This window comes from Anser anser, assembly GCF_964211835.1.
Source record: "Anser anser genome assembly, chromosome: 6".
Lineage (NCBI taxonomy): Eukaryota > Metazoa > Chordata > Aves > Anseriformes > Anatidae > Anser > Anser anser.
The window spans coordinates 9,867,245-9,887,166 of record NC_139726.1 but is presented as its reverse complement, the minus strand read 5'-3'; the positions used below and the strand labels follow the sequence as shown (position 1 = coordinate 9,887,166).

Genomic DNA, 19,922 nt, shown 5'->3' with positions numbered 1-19,922 from the left:
AAATAGGGAAGTGGCACCAGAGCCCAAATGATGCAGGAACTTAATTATTCAGAAAAGGGTTAGGGAAGCTACGGTGTGGCTGCCGCCTTCGGAAAACAGGAGATTAAAAAGAGACGTTGGTGAGGTTTGCAGAGCTCTGGGGGAACAGGGAGGATTCACGCACACGGGGAGAGCCAAGCTAGTGGCAAATTCCAGAACAAAAAGGAAATTAACAGAAGCTAAAGTGGGGATGATCAACAAAGCGGTGTAATTTATTTGTGAATGTATTTGTGTTTAATGCAGTTAATATATGGAAACTTATACCAGGGCTGTAACAGAAATCATTTTACAAGGCTTTAGACAAGTGTGGGGGCTTATAATAACACTGTAGGATGCAACTGTTAATTCAGAGGAGAGAAAAGGACTTACGTCTTTGTCACAATCTTGCCTCTTAGAACACTTAGCTGCATTGTGCTAAGTAATAGGCATCGTTACTCTAAAATGACTATCGATACAATACTCAGGGATAGGTTTTCATTTACGAGATTAATTTCCCTTCCAGATTTACATACTTAGACGTGAAAAAAATCGGAAGGACCCGGAGGGCCAGGGCTGGATCCTGCCCTCAGCAGCAGCAGCAGCAGCAGCGTGATGCCCGAGGAACACCAGGGTGGCACTCAGGATGCTCACATCGGAATAACCGGGATGAGGTCTGGTCCTCAAGTGCCTGCATGCCAGACGGAACAGCCTCGCTGTCCCCTCCTTAAATTTCAAGGAGAGCTAACAAAGAGTCCTAGAGCCCTTTTAGGGCTTTTTTTTTTCCTGCCGCTCTCGGAACAAACGCGTGTCACCATTTGCATACGATGCCTCCGGGCCATCATCCTCAACAAGCGTGGGATCAGGCTGGGCGGTTCGCTTCTCGACCTGCAGGTTTTGTCTGTTTTAAGACAAACCACACCGCCTGCAGCTGCGGGGAGCCCCCTCGAAGTGCCCCCCACCCCCGTGCTCCGAGGCAGGGGGACTCGCCTTGCCCACGGGACATCTCCGCAGGGGCTGCGCTCCCACGCCGGGACGGGTGCTCAGCCCACCCCTAGGAACTGGGGCAAGGTCCCCATTTATTCCCCGTTTATTCCCCGCAGGGCAGAGCCCTGGAGGCGCTTAGCGATGCGGAAAAGCTCCCGCCGCCTTAGCACCGTTTAGGCAGAAAAATCAAAGGCAACTAATTACGATTTCTGGGTTGGGATAAAACCAAACCGAAAAGCAAACACCGCTTGATTGGGACGCAAACGCGCGCAGGGAAACCTACAAAACACCGTGCCGTAACCCAGCCCAAACTCTGCGAAAAGGCATTTCTTCGCCGTGTCCTTCTTCCACCTCCCCCCCCGGCAGCTGGGGGGCCGAGGCGGCCGGAACGGGCGTGCGGGGCCACCGGGGCGCTCTGCTCCGGGATGCTCGGCCCCTCGGCTCGGCACGGCTGAGGCTGGACGGGAGGAGGCAGAGGAAGCCGAGGGGAGGATGGCAACGAGGGTAAGAGGACGGCAAAGCCGCTGCCTGTGCTGCCCCGACGGGACGGGACGGGACGGGACGGGGGGGACGGGATGGGACAGGACGGGACGGGATGGGACGGAACAGGAGGGGATGAGACGGGATGGGACGGAACAGGAGGGGATGTGGGGGGTCCCCCGCACCGGTGCCGGCCGTCGGGGGCCGGCGAAGCCCCGCCGCCGCTCCCCGCCCCTCCGCCCGCCCCGCCGCGGGGGGGGCCGCGCCGCCGCCGGTGCCCGGGGCATCTCTCCGCACACGGGCCGGCCCCGGCGAGCGAAGCGGCTCCCCGCAAGCGGCTCAGCCCCGGTGCCGAGCCCTCCCCCGAGCCCCCGGACCCGCAGGTGGGTCCGGCCGCCCCGCCTCGCCCCGCTCCCCCCACGTCGGGGCGGCGCCGAGGGGCGGGCGAAGGGGGCAGCGCCGGGCGGCCGCTCCGTGCCGCTCCGTGCCGCCCCCCAGCTCCGTGCCAGCCCCGCCGGGAGCCCGGGGGGCTCGGCGGCATGGAGGGGCGAGCGGGCTGAGGGGGGCCCCGACGGGGAGGCGGCGGCGGTGGGGGGGGGGGCTCACCGCCTTTCTTTTTTTTTTTTTTTTTTGCCGTCCCCCCCCGCAGGGAGCGGCCGGCCCCCGCGCCACCATTACCTCTCCCGGCAAGGAGGACCTGCTGTCTCTCGCCTCCCGGCTCTGGCAGCGGAGGAGGCGGCTGCTGGCCGCCGCCGGGCTCGCCCTGGCCATGGCAGTCGCCCTGCTGGTCGCCGTGCCCCTGCTCCTGCTGCAGGCTCCCGCCGAGAGCGGCGCCCACTACGAGATGATGGGCACCTGCCGCATGATCTGCGACCCCTACAGCGCCGCCCGGCCGCCCGGCCCCGGCAGCACGGCCGCCGTGGAGGCTCTGCAGGACCCGGGGGCCAACCCCCCGCCGCCGCCCTTCGTTCACCAGGGTCCCAAAGGGGAGCCGGGTCGGCCGGGCAAGCCGGGCCCGCGGGGCCCCCCCGGGGAGCAGGGACCCCCGGGTCCCCGGGGGCCGCCGGGGGAGCGGGGCGAGGCGGGGAAGCCGGGGCCGCCCGGGCTGCCGCTGCCCGGGGCGGGGGGCGGCGGGGGCAGCGGCGGCGGGGCGGCGGCGGGGGGCGGCGAGGCGGCGGGGGGGCTCAGCGCCGCCTTCAGCGGGCCCCGCATCGCCTTCTACGTGGGGCTCAAGAGCCCCCACGAAGGCTACGAGGTGCTCAAGTTCGACGACGTGGTCACCAACCTGGGCAACCACTACGAGCCGGCCAGCGGCAAGTTCACCTGCCAGGTGCGCGGCATCTATTTCTTCACCTACCACATCCTCATGCGCGGCGGCGACGGCACCAGCATGTGGGCCGACCTCTGCAAGAACGGGCAGGTGGGTGCCGGGACCCCCCCCACCCCACCCCGAGACCCCCCGCCAGCCCCAAGGTGCCCCGCCGCATCCCCAGCATCCATGCGGGGATGGAGCCCCCGACGGCGCACCGACGGCGGCGGCTCAGCTCAGAGCCCCGGCGAAACCCCGTTCCCCTTGGGGCCTGGGGAAGGGGAGAGGGGTGCGTGGGGGCATGCGGGGGCCCGAGGGGGCTGATGCGGCCGTGGCTGTGTTGGCAGGTGCGGGCCAGTGCCATCGCCCAGGACGCCGACCAGAACTACGACTACGCCAGCAACAGCGTGGTGCTGCACCTGGACTCCGGCGACGAGGTGTACGTCAAGCTGGACGGAGGCAAAGCGCACGGAGGCAACAACAATAAGTACAGCACTTTCTCTGGCTTTCTTTTATACCCCGATTAAAACAGAGCGAGCGACACGACCCTGCTGACCCCACCAGTGATGCGTGTGGGGCTGGCTGGCGTCTCCGTACCCCGTCGTGCCGCGGTTCCCGGTGGTGTCCGCTGTCTCCGCAGGTCACTTTAGCTTCGTTACCACTTCGTATGTTTTTTTTTTTTTTTCTTTTCCCGTGGAAACGAAATACGAGTGAAACAAAGCGATACCCTGCTCTGAGCCCCCGCTGTCCATTTGTCAGCCGTGGTGTTTTGTGTGTCACACCAGGAGCTCGGCGGCTTGAAACTCCCGAGTCGTCCCCGCGGTGCGCACGGGGGCTCAGAGTTCAGCCTGTGCCACACGTGGAATTTGAACCGGTCGTTTTCTTTTTGGTCGATGAGTATTAATTACGATGCCGAATTTTCGGATTGATTATTCATGAAGTGGTTCTGATTATTCATGGAGTGGCCATAACTGGTTTTTCCTCTGCTGCTTCGTTTGTATGGGGTCAAGTGTAAACTTTTCTTTTCTGTGCAACGCGATGCTCGTGCGAATGACGGTGTCACTAACGGCAAATCTGTTCCTGTCTGCAAAAGAATTCAGTCCTTGACCACGATCACCAAAACACCACATTAAATTATGTTTTTAGACAATGGCTTCTTGCTGTGTGTCTCTTCCAGTGCTGCAAAGGAGCGCTGTGCTGGGGGCACGGCGGGGTGGGAGGCATAGGGGGTGTCACTTCAGTTCTTTAGGTTTGCACCAAAGCTAAAAGTTAGGATGGGGCACCTTGTCTAGGTCTTGATTATGGTTCAAGGGGTCTGGGAGGAGACAGAGAAGGAAAAAACCTTCACCTTTATGCAGTTTTATAAAAAGAAGGCGTGTAGTCATCCAGGGGTGAAACTGGGTGTGCAGAGTGCCTCTGCAAAACATTCACTGGGTCAGAGCCTGACCCAGAGTTACTGAAGTTCAAGAAAAATCATTTAATCAGCAGTTACAGAGCACCAGGTCTCTGTACTGTGCCTGACAAATACAAGAAGGAGGTGGGGGAGAGCCTGAAGCCCCCCACAGCGCAGCGTGCATGGGGCTGAGACCCCAGCTGGCTCTGGAGGTGGGGGTGAGAGGAAGCTCACTGAGGACCAACAGACTCAAACCATTTGGACATGGTAAATCCTGGGCTCTGTGTGTCCTTTTAACAGTGCAGGGGTGCGTACTGATGCATGCGGCTCTGAGCCTGCTGGTGGAGGGGGGGCATCTTCCTCAGACAACAGGTAAACCCCGCAGCTTGGGTACAGCGGGTGTGCTCTGTTCCAGCTAAGGGAGCTAAACCGAATTACAGAAGCCGGTCCCCTTGTCTGCTCTTCCTTCCGTCGTGCTGTTTCCATGTGCCATTTTCCCCTCGTGGAGCTCTCGCCTCCCCAGAGGCTTGCTGCCCTTCGCAGCCCTCCTGCGGCTGCCCAGCCGAGGGGCGCAGGAGCTGGGCTGCGGCATCCCTGCCCCGGCTGGGTCTTGGCCCCCTCTCTGGCCTGGCAGAAGCACAGGGCATCGCAGCTGGGATGAACTTGTTCCAGCCCCGGGTCACGGCACCAGGTTCTTGCAGCCTCTTGCGCCTCCTGCCCGCTCCTCAGGGGGCATCGTCCTTGGTGGTGCACCAGGAGGGCCCCAGGCTGCCCTGCCGGAGGAGGGAGAAAGCAATTCCTCCCTAAATCCGGTCCTCAAACCTCCCAAAGCCAAGGGGAGCAGAGTTCATAACCAGGTACATGTGTTAGACACTTATCAATCTCTAATGTCTTGTCGATTTGTACCATTTAGAATATGATTAAAACCGGTGTCTGAGACCCAAATGAAGTATAATTGCTATGGATCCCCAATTCCCCGTGGATCTGTAATCCTTTTTGACTATTCCTCCCCCCCCCTCTTCTGACGAAATGGAGCTTAGACACAAAGCCCTCGGTTTAAATTTCAAAAAATTAAAATTGACATGCAGCAGCATTAGCGGGCGCCAGGAGGAATTCTAAGGAGGTGCCTGGGCTCCGCTTTATCCTTTGCATTAAGAAGCAATTTGTACTTCTAACAAAGACCCAACTGTTCCCCCTTGGCAAAAGGGCAATGAAGATGCCTTGCAAGGGAATTGCTGTTCACAATACTTAAACAAATTTGAATCTTAGATTTTTAAATCTGTATTCCCTGGTGGAGCCTGCTCCTTGCAATTCAAATGCGGGGCTGGCGGTGTGTGCCTGCCAAGGTGTCAGTAGCTAAGCGGATGATGGATTGATGAGGCAATGGGAAGACACAGGCTGGCGGTGGCGGTTTGCCCCGACAGTGATCTATGTATCTGCACATTATCAATGTCACGAGGAGGCTTGAACCACCCTCGCTAGATGTCTCATTTTCCACTTATCTCTTATGTACTAATTATCAGGCTGGATTATTCCCCGGGATAGAAGCACAAAAATGCTCATTGCCACTCCACTGACAGTTTACACAATCGATAGGGCCAACGTCTGCCCAGCTGCCTCGTGGGCTTTTTTTCTTCCCTCTCCTCCTAGCAGGGACCCTTGAGATGGCCTCTGCGGGGTGTGATGGCTCTCACCCAGCACCTGTGGCGGTGGTGCTGGACGGGCTCCTCCAGCCCAGGCAGCGTGGTAGCATCTCAGAGTGCGGGTCGGTTTGTGGTTTTATTTATTTATTTATTTGTCTATTTCCCGAAGAAATGGGGAGAGCGACTGGGAGATGGGAAGCTTCTGCGCTGGGTAGTGTGCTTGTCCAGGGAACCACAGCATGGTGGTTTTCCAGGCAAGCTCTGGAGAGCTAGCCCCTCGGAAATGCTCCTAGAGTGACTGTTTTACCCAATGAGTAAAGGAAATGCTTTTAAGAAATGAGGGATGATAGGGGTGTGAATTGGGAAACCTCCCTGAAAGGAGTGGAAGGGCAGAGTTTCAGACAAAGGTTACTTCTGTTTTGTGCCCAGCTGTGTGCTCAAGTTAAACTAATGACAAAAACCAGTTAAGATTAAAAAAGAAAAGGTGTCCATGCTCTCATAGCAACTTAGATATTGCAGCAACAAATCCTGGATCTTTGTGTCATCGATGGCAATCCTCTGCCCTGCTCTGGGCTCCTTGTACCGTGCCTGGGCTGCAGAAGGGGTCCCTGGGAAAAGGGAGCAGGAGGCATCTGAGGGCATGAAACATGGGGGAAGGGGATGGGGATGCTGCTGAGAGCTTGGGGCCGTTCTCTGCAGGAGGGTGCTCAGGTCCCTCTGCTCTCCTGCAGGCTGGAGGGCACTTGTCTTCTGCTGTGGCCTTCATCGGCCTGGGGGTCTCCTGGCAAGTCCCCAGGCAGAAGGGTGAGGAAATCCTGCTTTGGCTTGAGTGAAACCCTGCAGCTGGGTTTTCACCAGCTGGTGTGTGGAAAGAGTTGCCTGAGATAGGCAGAATCAGCTGGCGCTGAAAGAGTTTTCTGTGCTGCTCGTTTGCAGTTGGGGTGCAGCAAGAGCAATCGGGTGCCTCATTTCCTGTGCAAAGTCTGGTGCCTCTGCATTTTCCAGCATCTGGGCTTGCAGATTTTCTCTTCAATACTCATCCTCTTGCAAAGCAGGGCAGGGGAGCCCCTGGTCTGGCTCCTCTTTTTCCCCTTTTGCTGTAGAAAAAAAGCGAAGTGCAGCTTTTTGTGCCTCATGGCTTTACACACATGCATTGAGCCACGCTTTGGTCTAGGGCTTCCTGCTGTTGAAACTTACTCTGGATATTTCTTGGTGATTTAATGCTCGCTTGTATCCTTGCTTGTCTCCTTCAGGGGCCTGGATGGGTTTAATCTGTGAACGCACAAAGTAGGGAGGGTGTTTTGGTGAATATTTGTGTGGTCTTTTTCTGCTTATCCCATAGACGGATTACATTAAGGGGTCTGTGGAGGACAGAGGCAAAATGGCATATAAGTCTATTTATTACGCTTATGTTAAGTACCCCTTTTTTTTTTTTTTTCTGGTAACACATGCCAATTTTTTCCCTTACTCCGTTTGGATTGAACTCTGGGGAAAAGCTCCAGCCAAGATTCTGTGTCTTAGCATCGTCTCTGGGATAAAGGAGCCTGTCAGAATAAAATAAAGACTAACAGCATCTTCACTGACTTTGAGGCTTCAAAGTGCTTGGTCCTTTTTACTGCGAATGGCCACATCGTGCAGAGATGGGGAAGATTAATGACAGACGAAGGAGGTGAGCTGCTACTGTGTGGACACCCTGGCACTTAGGGGCGAGAGCCTCCTCGCTGGTGGTTTCATGGCTGAACTTCAGGAGGTTCAGATCGGTGATGAGCTTTGGCTAACATGAAAAGAGGGGTCCATTTCTCTAGACCAGATCCGTGCCAGTTCAGAGCTTTATTCCTGGGTCACCTCTCAGGTTTTCCCTGGAGGCCACCGCGCTCCCTGGCTCATTTCTGAGGGCCACGGTAGGGATCGAAGCAGGGGCCTGGGCTCCATCCTGTTCCCCTTGGACAGGTCGTTTGTTACTGGCCCTAATTCCTTACCTCTCACCAGCAGAGGGCAATGCTGGTTCCCTGGAAATACCCAGTGGCATGGGGCGTTACCTCCTGGTGGTGCAAGGCGATGAGGCTGCGGTACGATTTGATAACCTAGGCTGGAACATGCGTTGTAATGCCCCATGTTCCAGGCTGAAGCCCCGACAGTTGCTTGTTTTGGGTCATATCCCCAAAAGTGCTGAGCCCCTGGGGTGTCCTGCTCTGCAGGACCTCGCCCTGAGGATTTTGCAGAGCGCAAGTCTGGAGGAGCTGTGGGTTATGGCCGCGCTTGCTTGGAGGGAAAGCCATGCAAGCCTGTCTTCTTTGGGTTCTTCCAAATGTAAGATAGCCTGGATTAAGCATCACCCTGTGTGCCGCAGCTCTGTATTCTAATAAATGGGAGTAGATTTTCTTCACTGGGGATTAATGGCATATCTCACTCTGTTGTTTTTGCTCCTGTTTTGTTTTTTATTTTTTTATTTTTTTGGCATGAGCTAGGGTAGAAACAGAAAAGGCCTGTCTGATCCCTGTGATCTGCTGCCCTGTTAATGCAGGATTATTTCCTCCGGTGTGCCATGAGCATGGTGACACTGAGAGCACGGCTCGCCTGCGGCTTTGGCTGCGCTCCTCCCAGGGAGGGAATGGCCACATCATCCCAGCTCTTCGTTTTGCTTGCAGCTGCCAGATCATGTCTAGAAAAGCAAACAAAAAATATCCAACCCCGGTCTTGAATGCAGCTGAAATGTTTCCTCGGTGGCATTTCTCTGTGTCAACAAATTGCTTGTTGCTTAAGTGCTGCGATGTGATTGCCATCCCAAAGAGGAGAGACCCGCCTCTGAGAACGGGGGGAATATACCCAGGAGAATAACTTGTTTGAAGAGGTGAGATCCCCCCTGAACAGGCTTTATGAACAGCAAATCTTTGTCCAATCTTAGTTTGAAGATGCAATTTCGACGGTATGATAATGCAGAAAATGTTTTAAGTCCTTGGGGAGGAAGCTGCCTTTTGGGTGGTGTCTGGCTCTTCCCTCATTATCGTAATGCTGCTTCCGAAACCGCTGCAGCATGTCAATGCACGAGGTGGTAGGGATCACATCCAGGTGGGCTTCTCTCTGTTTTGTTTGGGGATATGGTTGAATTCCTGAAGTTTGCCTCTCCCTTTCCTGGCACCTAATTTTTCACGCAGCCATCCTTCCTGGGAGCTGGGAGCCCAAGGGACAAATTCTGCTTCCAGGTACACTGGTCTGATCCTTCTCAAACTGAGTTTTTCTCTGTGTTTATCGGTGTCTTTCCTTTAGTATATAACGTATAGCTACCCTTGGACTGCCAGTGTGACAACAGGGTTCCTGTTATGTAGAATTTGGGGCCATATTCTAATGAAACTCAGATTTTTTACTTGAGGGATAGAAATAGTCTACGCCCATTTTGTGTCCTGCCCAGCATCACTCTGCAAACACCTTTCAGGGAAAAACACTGCTAGCATCTGCAGAGAGGGTAGAACAACTCCTTTTGCCAGCATCTAGCAACCTGCTTGGGAGGGATGTCAAATATCTCTGACGCTCAACCCAATCAAGCTCAAGCCAATAAATTCCTTTGTCTTTTTTTTTTTTTTTGGTGTGTTTGCAATTAATATGCAAAATCCCATTGATTCCAGCAACTCCATATCTCACAATGCACAGTGTTATTACATATAGACAGCGTGCACTGTCCAAAAAACACTGCTGTGGTCCCAGTTAAACTGTTAGGTGAGTCCTTGTGCTGTGTCCGGTTCTACCACTGCCTCTACTGCCAGCATGGGACAGGAAAACCATGCAGAAGTGTGTCTGTCGAGCACACGCAGTGTCTAAGTGGGTATTTGCACATTGTATTGCTTTAGGAATGATGGTGGTGGAGAGGAAAGGTATTCCAGCTGATCCTGAAAAAATCAGGTCCTTACATTCAGACCAGTTAGTGTCCCCTGGTCTGTAGCAGCTCTGCTCTCTTGGTGGCAGGGCTCAAGGAAAGGCTGGTAGGCTGGATATTCCCCATGGGGTTGATCTGGTTGCCATCAGAGCTAGAGGGCAAGCTCTCGGTGGCTTAATGGGGCAGGATCAAGGTTAGGTTTAGTCTTTGGCTGAGATTTTGTGGTGGTAGCGTGGTGGTTTTTTGGTTACTCTCCTCAGTTCTCGTGAAGTTATTCGATTTGGTCTTGGCATAATCGATAGGCTTCTGTATTGATACCTGCACTCCTTGAAGGCGGTGGAGCAGAGCATGGGATGGATCTGCTTTTACTCCAGAACGGCACAAATCAAATACGTAGCTGTTGATTTAATTTGTGGCTGGCGTTTTCTGGGAACTGCAATTCAAATTTTCTCTTCCTTTTCCCACCACCATCCTTCCAAAAAAGAGACAGGGAGAGGGAGGTAAAGCTGCGGCACCTGGAGGCTGGTGTGATGCCCGCGCACGCAGGGGTGGGGAAGTCTGTGTGATGGCTTTAGACACGAGTAGACTGAATGGAGTCTGAACAATATACAAGATGCTCTCTCTGAAATCAGGGATGCTCTCTCTGATTTCAGCCACAACGAAGCAGCAGAATTCTTGATGGCATGTCCACGTTGATTTTCCTTTGAGTTAGTGCACTGCCTACCCACCCACAACCAACCACAAGCTCTCTTTTTACTTCTTCATTTCTGTTAGCAGACTAATAGGGCAGCCAAGTTTTACTTTCTTAGAAGGTTCTCAAAAGGAGAGTAGTTGGTTCATGGAAGCAAGGTGCCTGAGCATGAATTTATGCTAGCCTGTAGCCACCAGAAACCTTTGTATCCCAGCTGACTTTAAATTGAAAAATGCAGCTTGCTTCTCATACCAGATTTCTCAGACTTTTTCCAAGCAATAGAAAAGCAAACTTGTCACATAGGCTGGGATTTGTTGCAGTAACTAAATTTTGGGTGATCTGTGTTTATCGCTTGATTAGCTCCTGGAAAATCGCTGAGTAAAACACTAAAGCCTGCATTGCTTAAGAAGGTCAAACAAGGTGGATATAACAGCCCCCCTCTGGCCTGTAAAAAAACCAAAACCCTGTGCTGTCAGATGGCAGTATTAACAACAGCAGAGCTGAGTTTTGAAAAAATTGCCTCAGCTGTCACAGACTGTTGTTGTCTTGCCTCAGCACGGAGTGGGGGCACTTCTGGCTCATGGTTCACAGGTGGCTGGGGCTCAGGCTGAGCTCTGTCTGGGCTCACCCTGCTGAGGACCTGGAGCAGGTTCTCGGTTTGTCCATCCTGGACATGTCCACTTAGCAGACATACCATGCCACCAGCAATGGAAGGTGCATTGCCAGGAGAATCGGTGTTGGTTGGGTCAGAGCAGGTGTCATTAACTTCTCCCCCCCTTCTGCATGGTGGGACACAGCCATCTCGGTGCTTTCCTAGCTTTCTCCTGCTTCGCCCTCCCAACCCATGCAGAAAAGGGGGTCCGTGTGCCGGGGGACACCTTGCCATGTGTGCAGGGGTTCCCGCTGTGCCCTGTGTTGCAGTGCACGTGGTTGAGCCTGCCTTTGTGGTGATAGAGCTCCTGGAGTTGGGCCTGGCTAAAACAGAGAAGTGAAAGCACCTCCAGCCCCAAATAACCACACTGGGGGTTGCATTTTTTGGTGCAGGCTCAGACATCCAGGAAGAGCCGTGGGGTGTGACCTTCATGGGACGGTGTTGTTGCAGCCTGAGGGCAGGGACGAGGGCATGGACAAAGTCCTGGCAGAGCCCCCATCGACAGCATGATCTTTTGGTTAAAATGACTTTGAGTCAGACTAACACGAGCCTGTTCCTCTTTGCAGCTAGGAGGGAGAGGAAAGACAAAGATCTGACGCTGTGTTTTTAGCCCCTGAATATCAATTTCTGGTGTAGGGTGGAGAAACATCTGCTAATAGCAGTCCTTGGGGTAAAGCTTTTTTAAAAAATATTCCCAACAGGTTTTTGGCCAGGTAAACTAAAACAGGAAAACACCCACCCCTATATTCGGTGCTTGTACTTCATGTTGGTTAGCTCAGGTGTAATTTCATCCTTGAGCTCACCCCAAAATTAGAGGGACGACAGATGCATCAAGAGTGAGGCAAAGCAGCAGGATCTGGAGGGATGAGAGCAGCAGGGTCTGTGACCTGCAAGAAATCGGAGCTGAAATCAGGTAATACTTTGTGTGGAAGGAGCGCTGAAGAGCAGGGCTGGGTGTGCACCAAGCAGTGCCTGAAATGTGCACGCACCCCAGCCTTGTGCAGGGCTTCGTGCCGGCAGCGACTGCATTTTATGATTTCACCCCAGCTGCTGCTTGAGAGGAAATCTGTGCACTGCCCCGGCCTCAGACAGCAGCCTGGGGTGGGATGCGTGGTCAGTGGGAGAACAAATGCTGTTATATCGTCTCCTGCCTCTCACACTGCCTGCACCTGAACGTGAATTTTTGCTTGGCTGCTAAATTCAAAGTGGCTCCTCACCACCAGAGAAAGTCATAAAGATTATACATGTAAATGGTGCTAAGCAATGGGTTTTGTTGGAGGGTGTGGGGAGGCACAGGGCGCTGTAAATACCCTTGTGCGCATGGTCCTGCTGGTGCAGAGCAGAGCCCGCTCGGCGCTGGACATGTTTTAGAATAAGATGCAGGAACAGCAGCAGCGTGCGCCAGAGCTAAGCCCTAATTAAACACCTCCAGGTAGTCTAAATGAGACGTGCACATTTGGAAGCTGTTTTTTCGTGGTTCGTGTCATCATCTGACTGCCGGGGAAAACAAACAGATGTGGCAAGTACTAAAAAAAGATGCAGGGGGAGAAGGGAGTAGCTTCATCAGTTACTCCTGGTGGGGAGGGGGACAGCAAAGCCTCGCCTGGTTGGGTGCTGTGGGATTAACATGGGGTGTGCCTGGGGTAACGTGGCTCCTGCTGCAGTTCTGCGATGGGTCACGCTAATCACACCTCTCTTCATGGTAAATTTTGCTCTGGGATTCAACCTCAAGCCAAAAACATGGAAAGTTCAGCTCCGGCACCCAAAGCTCCCAGCGAGCCTCAAAATGGCTAAACACCTCGTGGCAGCCTGCTCCAACCCCCTGGGGCCAGCCCATCTCCCCCAGCGAGGAGGAACCTGACCCTACTGGTGACCACCCCTTGCACTACTGGGGTGCTGTTTTGGAGCTGACCTGCTGGCACCCCCCCAAACCTGGCGTTTCAGCGCTATTTGGGGCAACAGCCTCGGGCAGAGTCATGTTAATTATTTTTACACCCTTGAAGCCCCAGGCTGCAGGAAAGAGAATTTTTCCCCGTCCGATCCCCTTCAGAGCCACGTCACCAGCCGAGGGGCAGAGGGACAGAGAACGGCGCCCAGCTGGCAGCCAGCCGCCTGGCACGGCCGCGGTGCCCTTGGTGCCGGGGAGCATCGTCCTTGCCCCTGGAGACAAGCAGGAAAAAAGCCACCGCTGCTGGCCCTCGGTCGGAGATGCCGGCCGGAGTTAGGACTGGCTTGATGTCTCCTGACGGCAGCAGGAGGGAAGCCCGGGGGCGATTTAACTCTGCCCTGGCCATCGCCGTGGTGGCTTCAGTCTGTAGATGTGCTGCGAGTGAAGGGACATTTGTGGTGTTGGCTAAAAACGTGGAAAAAAACCCAAAACATAATGGATATTTCAGTGGTGGTGTAGATTCATTTTCCAGCTTTCTCTGAAAAATGTTGAGGGGTGTGTTGAACTTAATGTCTGTCCAGAGAGGGAAAAAAACAAGAGAATTGCTCTGCTGATCATTTCCAAAGGCATGATATGCAAACAATATCAATATTTATTAAGCAGCTTTGTTTATTCCAGGATTGTAACAAAGAAAGAGACTTAGGCTGTGGTGTTTGTCCTCTTTGCGATGCCTTATTCCTCATTTGTGATTGTGGGTCTTTCTCAATGCATATTTTATTTCCCTTTTGTGAAGACAATGGTAACCAGAATGGATTAAAAAAGGAAAGTGGCACTTACTCGAAGGCTGGCCCGGCGGTTTTATTATTTCTGCTTTTAGGAGCTCCCCTCTGCGATGAAGACAGCAGCATCACCGCCCAGGCTGACAGCAGCAGCTTTCCTGCCAGGTTCTGCCCTTCCAGCCTCCCTTCCTTCCCCTTAGCTGTGAATAGAGGGGGAAGTTTGGTGTTACGGCGAGTCCAGCAGATCCACCACATCTCCACGTGTTTGCTCAGTTCGGCTTGGTTCTGATCTCAAGTGACATCAGGACGAAGAACAAAAACCAACCCAAGCCTCCCCTACGGCTCTGCTGTGCTGGTGCTGCTCACGGTGTCCCACCCTGACCGCCCCCAGGAAAGAGGGGCTCCTGGGCCTCTCCTGACCTCCAGAGGCAACAATTTAGGTGTTTTCACATTATTAATGATAAAAATGTGGCTAAGAACCCCACACAGGGGCTCACTGCCACCGCTTGTTGTGTCCTCAAGCGAGCGGGACTCTCGCTGCGCAGCACGGCTCTGCTGTTTGGCCACCTGAAGCAGTGGGCTGCCACCAGCTGCTGCCTTAATTCACGTCCCCAAAGCCGGTCACGACACGAGCAGGACCATCCCGGTGACACTTCCCGAACAATCAGCACCGGCAGCAAGCTGGAGGCCGTGGCACGGAGGACCTGCGCCATGCGCATCTCTGGTATAAATAGGCTGGCTGCGGGGTCTTTTGCCCAAAATGCTGATGGGAGGGAGTTTTTTACATTAATTCAGCGTGTCAGCTTTTCTGCTAGCCATCTTTCCACGCAGGGACCCCAGTGCTCTCTGCTCTGCCTCCATCAGCAGCACCACGCTGATTAAACTGAGCAAGGGCTGCTCGGAGCTGTTAGCAGACACGAGGATTCGGAGCCATACTGAAGGGTGAGCTGCTCCCTTCTGCTGCCCAGGTTGTGGTCTGGGCTGATATTTTTGGACACTTGCTTGCCCGTGCTTTATGCTCAGGGGCAGCTTTTCCCCCTGACTGAATGAGACCCCAATGAAAAGATTGCTTCACCTGTGAAAGCCAGAAGGGGAAAAACAGTGAGGGAATGGAGGTGGCCTCCTGGTGAAGAGCACAGTGTGGCAAACTGCACTTGGTTTTCACATGTCCACAGCTTTCCATCAGCTACTTCTCCAGGCAATGGCAACCACCTCCTTTCTTATCTACGGGAGAGAGGGGGCACCTGGACATCTCCTGGCTTTGTGGGTCTGACCCAGTGACCTGCTGCTGGCCTTTTCTGCAGGCTGACACTTGGTCAGTGCAGATCCTGTCCCCACACCACCCCAGGCAGAAATCAGCGGAGGAAGTATAAAACCCTTGGGGTGGTTTGGGAATTTTAGGACACGGATGAGGACTGATCCTGCATTCTAGCAGGGCATTTACCCTTGGGGATGCAGCAGCAGAGCCAAACACAGAAAATGCTACTCACAGCTCCAGTGGTTTGCTGGGGCCTTGGCAGAGGCACGGTGCTTGCTGCGCGAGGATCAGCACCCAGCCAAAGTGAGCCTAACAGTCCTTCAGAAAGTCCCGCTAGTGGACAGCTTTCTTCTCCTTCCCTTTCTGTGTGTTGGCCAGCTGCAGGCAAGTGGAAGGAGAGATGAGAAAGTGAGCACGCCAAGGGGAACACCACTGTGCCCAAGGCTGGCCACTACTCCAAAGAGTGTGTCAAGAAAAGTATTTGGAAAGTGTCCCTCCTGAAGACACGGGCTGTGACTCATGTTAATTAGCTAATGAGCAGAGTGTTGGAGGGAGGCAGACTTACAGACCTCTCTGTCTTTACACAGAGAAAGCCCAGCTGCTGCACCAACATGAGTCAGGGTTCGTCCTGCACCAGGGAAGCACACGAAGTTCTTCCAGGAGATCCCACACACCAAAACCAACTGGCAGCAAACACTCACGGAAAGACAGCCCTCACCTGTTTGCAAGGCCCCTGGTGGTTTATCCTGAGTCGCTATGGTGGGGGAAAATGTGCACGAGTGTGGCACTGGGCTGGGGTGTGTCTGAGCTCAGCTCTTCCCATCAGCGGGGTCTCCTGGCTTGTGTCCAGGCATCTTCTCCAGCTCATCCTTTCAACTTTCATTAGAAATGTGCGTGTGCTTCCCCTTCCCTCCCCCCCCAATACGTTACATTTTCAGATCAATTTTAAAAGTAATCTCTTTAATATTGAATTATTCCTGATCTGTATTGTCACTTCTAGCTGATTAGTTTAAGGACTATGCTTGGTTTGTTTAATAACCTCTTGACACTAAACAAACAATCTCGAAAAGGGAACAATTTGCAAAACAGAAAGAAAACAAATAACCTACAAGGGCACCCTCTTCAAAATAGAAAGACTGATTACATTAAAATGGCAAAATAATTCCAGACATTAAAAGAAAGTATATAGATATTGGCTTATCTATATTCAAGGAAGATTTAAAAACACCGCAAAGTTAAAGTTTTCATTAGCAATACAGTGATATCTCTTGATTAGAATTCCTGGAGCATATTAAATGGTATTTAGTTTCTAACTCGATGCATCATTTTCTGTTAAATAATTGATCATGGTGCAGAGATTGTGTTTGTGTAGTTTAAGGAAGCGATTAGACCAAAGAACATTTGGTAGGAAAGTTGCATCAATAACGCCAGCCTTGTTCCAGCTGTGGAGGTGCTCTTGCAGCCAGGCTGGCCACCGACCTGGAGTGATGTAGCCTGTTGTGGGTCACAAGGAGATCATCTTGAGCCCAGCGAGTGGAGCCTGACGCCTTCAGAGACTCAAACTGGTTGGGAACGAGGTACACGTGGGAGGAGGGAGAGCTCCTCGCCCCAAAATCACACCTTTTAATGAACACAGCGGAGGGGAAAGGGCTGAAACTCTGGAGATGCTGAAGAAAGACCCAGCGAGGAGCCCACGGGAGTCCTGTTGAGGGCCGTGCAGGATGACATTAGTTTTAAAGGGGACAAAACCATCAAGGGGTTCATCAGCCTCTTGTTCACCTGTGACCAGTGCCTGAACATCAGTGCTGTTATTTCTTTAAATGACATTTTTCACCCTCTACCCAGCTCGTGCCTGCAGTATGGGAATACAGTGATGTTACACCTCTCTGATACCGCAGTGCAAATGTCCCTGTCTTCAGACGAGTGCACCTAACCATGATTTCAAAAGGTAAATGCTTGTTTCAGTCTATCAGCTGTGTTTGGACGAGGAAGGTTTTAACCCTCCCTCATGGGAGGCTGCGTGGCTGGAGCAGCGCCATCGCAGCTGCGTGGAAGGCACTGGTGGAGTTTCCACCTGGCTGGGGTCAAAGCCAACATTTGTGCCTTTCGAGTGCACGGGTCTCTTTGGAAACACCAGTCCTAGGTGAGCAAAGCTTTCCTCTGGGTTGCACAAACGCCACCCAGATCCTCAGGGCTTCACTCCGTTTTACGAGGTGTCTGGCAGGTTGAATGGCACAACACAACGCCCATAACGTGTAACCGCCGAGACTTTGGGTAGCGCTTTCCTCCTCCCTGCTGCCCCCTCCTCCTCCCCCCCTCAAGTTTTTAATTTTGATTTGCTTATATTCTTTAATGAGATGCAATTACAGTTTCAATGTAATAGGTAGGAGGCTTTATATTTGTACTGCTTTGTAGTAAAGACATAATTACTGTGTTTATGAATTAAATCCCTTTATGTATCATAAATACTTATTAAAACAGCCACTGGCAATTTCACCTCAACGTGTTTCTTCATGAAGTAGGATTTATTGCCTGTATAAAAGTGCCAGTCTTTCCTGAATCTCCCTGCCCTGCAATTGCTGGGCTTGCAGGATTCCCGTGGCTGGTTCGGGGTGGTTCAGAAGGTGAGATGTTTTATAACACACTTAAACAACTGTGTGTGCACGAACAGCTCATGTGCCCCGGAGACACCTTCGTGATTACAGTTTATGATACCTCTAATCTGCCTATTGATCAGTACAGTATGAGATGTCATCTTTATCCTCATCTGAGCCAAGTTTGGGACCGATTTTGCCCCCCAAAGTAGCCTCCACTGTACTGTTTCTGCTGTGCGCTGAGATGGGACGGGGACTGATGCTCTGCTGGGAAGGTCCCCAGGAGCCTTTAAACTCTCCAAGTCTCTGCATGAAGGTGGGTTTCATGCAACTGGAGAAGGTTTCCCTTCCAATACATTTTTTTTTTTAAAAGGCAAGTGCTCTTCCCCTGTCCCTTCTCCTAACCTCAGAGGGCTGAGTGTTCTCCCCGTCTTTAAGAGGTGGCACCACATGGGACAGAGCTCTGTGAAGGACATGAACTTGTCAAGTTGTTTGACATTTCAGAGGTTGCTGCCAGAAGCAAGATTTGATCCATGGACTATTGAAACAGCAGGAAAGTCTGCTTTACCTTCTGTAGACAAAGGATTATAGTCCTGAGGAGTTTAAAAGGAAGGTTGGCAAGGCAAAATCCTGCCAGGTGTTGCCAAAAAGCTTTGTGCCAGACTAATCTGACTTCTCTCTCACCTTGGCTAAGCTATCAGACACCTTCAACACGAGTGCAGTAAACCTCCTCCCTGGAAAAGTACTCTTAAGAAAGTACTTTACAAGAATCCCTGGGTGAAACTAGCAAAGTGGGCTCTCAACAGGTGAACCACATAAGGCTGACAATTAGTTTATAGATGGACAACAGCAAAAGGTGTTGAAAGAGGTATAAGTCTGGATGGACCTTAATGAAGACTTTTGTCAAAGGTATGTTACAAGGCAGATTTTTTAAAATGTTATTTCCTTAATGTCCCATAAGGCAAGACTGCACGTATCACATTAGCCACTGAAGCACATTTAGGAGATCTGGTCAGTGAAAAGTAGAATCACATTTTATTTTTTTTTTAATTATTATTATTTTTGGAAGAACCAGCAGAAACAGAACAAAATGTTGTGAGAAGCCTTGCATTTGGGCACTTGATACAGTCCTGGGAACTTGTGGTGCTCACAGGGGGCTGAGACGTAGTGAGGACACCCACCCCGTTTGCTCCAGGTATCAAACAGGCAACTGCAGCCTTCAGATGGGGCGGACTTACCCCAGATACAGGAAAGTGAAACAACCAGCACAGTAGGTCTGTTAAAGTCCTTGCCTGGAGTACTGCGTATTTGGGTCACACATCCTCAGGAAAGATGAATTAATCCTGGAGCAGCCACAGAGGAAGACTGATAGCAACAGGAGGCACGGAGAGCTTGTCCTATGGAGGAGGCTGGGAGCGCGTGGCGAGCAGAGGCAGGAGAGCTTGCCTTTGAATGCTCTGACAAAGACATGGGGTGGAGGAGAAACTGAGTTAGAGGGCAGTGCTGGGTAGGAAAAAAGATGGCTGTGACTTCATATGGCTATAACTGTGAAGGATGGAGGGGAACAAAAATTTCTACCTACCCGCACAAGAGCTTCTGGAGAACAGCTCCCAGGAGGATGTGAGGAAGGGAACAAACCCCTCCTGGCTTACGGATGGGGTGTGTAACTCAGGGACGTTAATGGCAGGAGACAGCAGTTGTGGGGTGTCCCTTTCAGTCACCCATCTATTCTCAGTGAGCCCCTTCATGCGTGCCTGTCTCTGTCCTTCACAAGACAGCACACGCCATTTAGGAGAGCCGTGAAGGTCCTGGAGCGCCTGCCTGCCCTAATTTATCCCATGACTGTTATTCCTTTTTCATCGATAAAGAGTAATGCTACAATGGGGCCCGGTAGGTGGATCATTAATTAGGAGAGTTTTCACCTTTCAATTAAAAAAAGCAAACCAAATGCAGTCCCAGGAGAAGGGGAGGTGATCACCCCGCGCGGGGAGGGCGGCCGGGGGCTGTCATCCAGCACCGCGAGGTGCTGTCTCCGGAGCTGATTGATCGGCCCAGGAAGCTCGTTTCGCCTGGTATCATCTATCTTCAGCACTAATCAGGAGCGGTGAATAAAAAAGAAGAGAGGCAAGCACGTTAGCAGGGGTAGGCTGGTGGCTGATAAACAGATAATTACACAAAGCGAGGCGGTGACGGCGATAAATGCGATTTGGCAAGAAATGACCTCGCGGTGAGGGAAGCACAGCGGGGTTTCAACCTTACCGCCACCCTGGGGTGAGGGGACTGAAGGTGGGTTTTCCACGAGGTGCTGGGGGCCTCGCAGCATGTACCCAAAGGCTCTGGGCTCCTCTTCAGCGAGCTCAGG

At 52.6% G+C, this 19,922-nt stretch overlaps 1 protein-coding gene across 2 annotated transcripts; it reads left to right on the top strand.

Annotated features, from left to right (window-relative positions):
- Positions 1-662: 662 nt before the first annotated feature.
- Positions 663-3,934, top strand: C1QL2 (complement C1q like 2). Of its 2 annotated transcripts, none has more exons than XM_083841589.1 (3): positions 663-1,506; positions 2,132-2,902; positions 3,139-3,934. In XM_083841589.1, exons 1-3 carry the CDS (start codon positions 1,495-1,497, stop codon positions 3,316-3,318), a joined length of 963 nt encoding a protein of 320 aa, XP_083697715.1. In that variant the 5' UTR covers positions 663-1,494; the 3' UTR covers positions 3,319-3,934. The 2 variants fall into 2 exon arrangements, with proteins under 2 accessions (XP_083697715.1, XP_083697716.1); XM_083841590.1 differs by lacking the exon at positions 663-1,506 and adding an exon at positions 1,771-1,865.
- Positions 3,935-19,922: the final 15,988 nt, after the last annotated feature.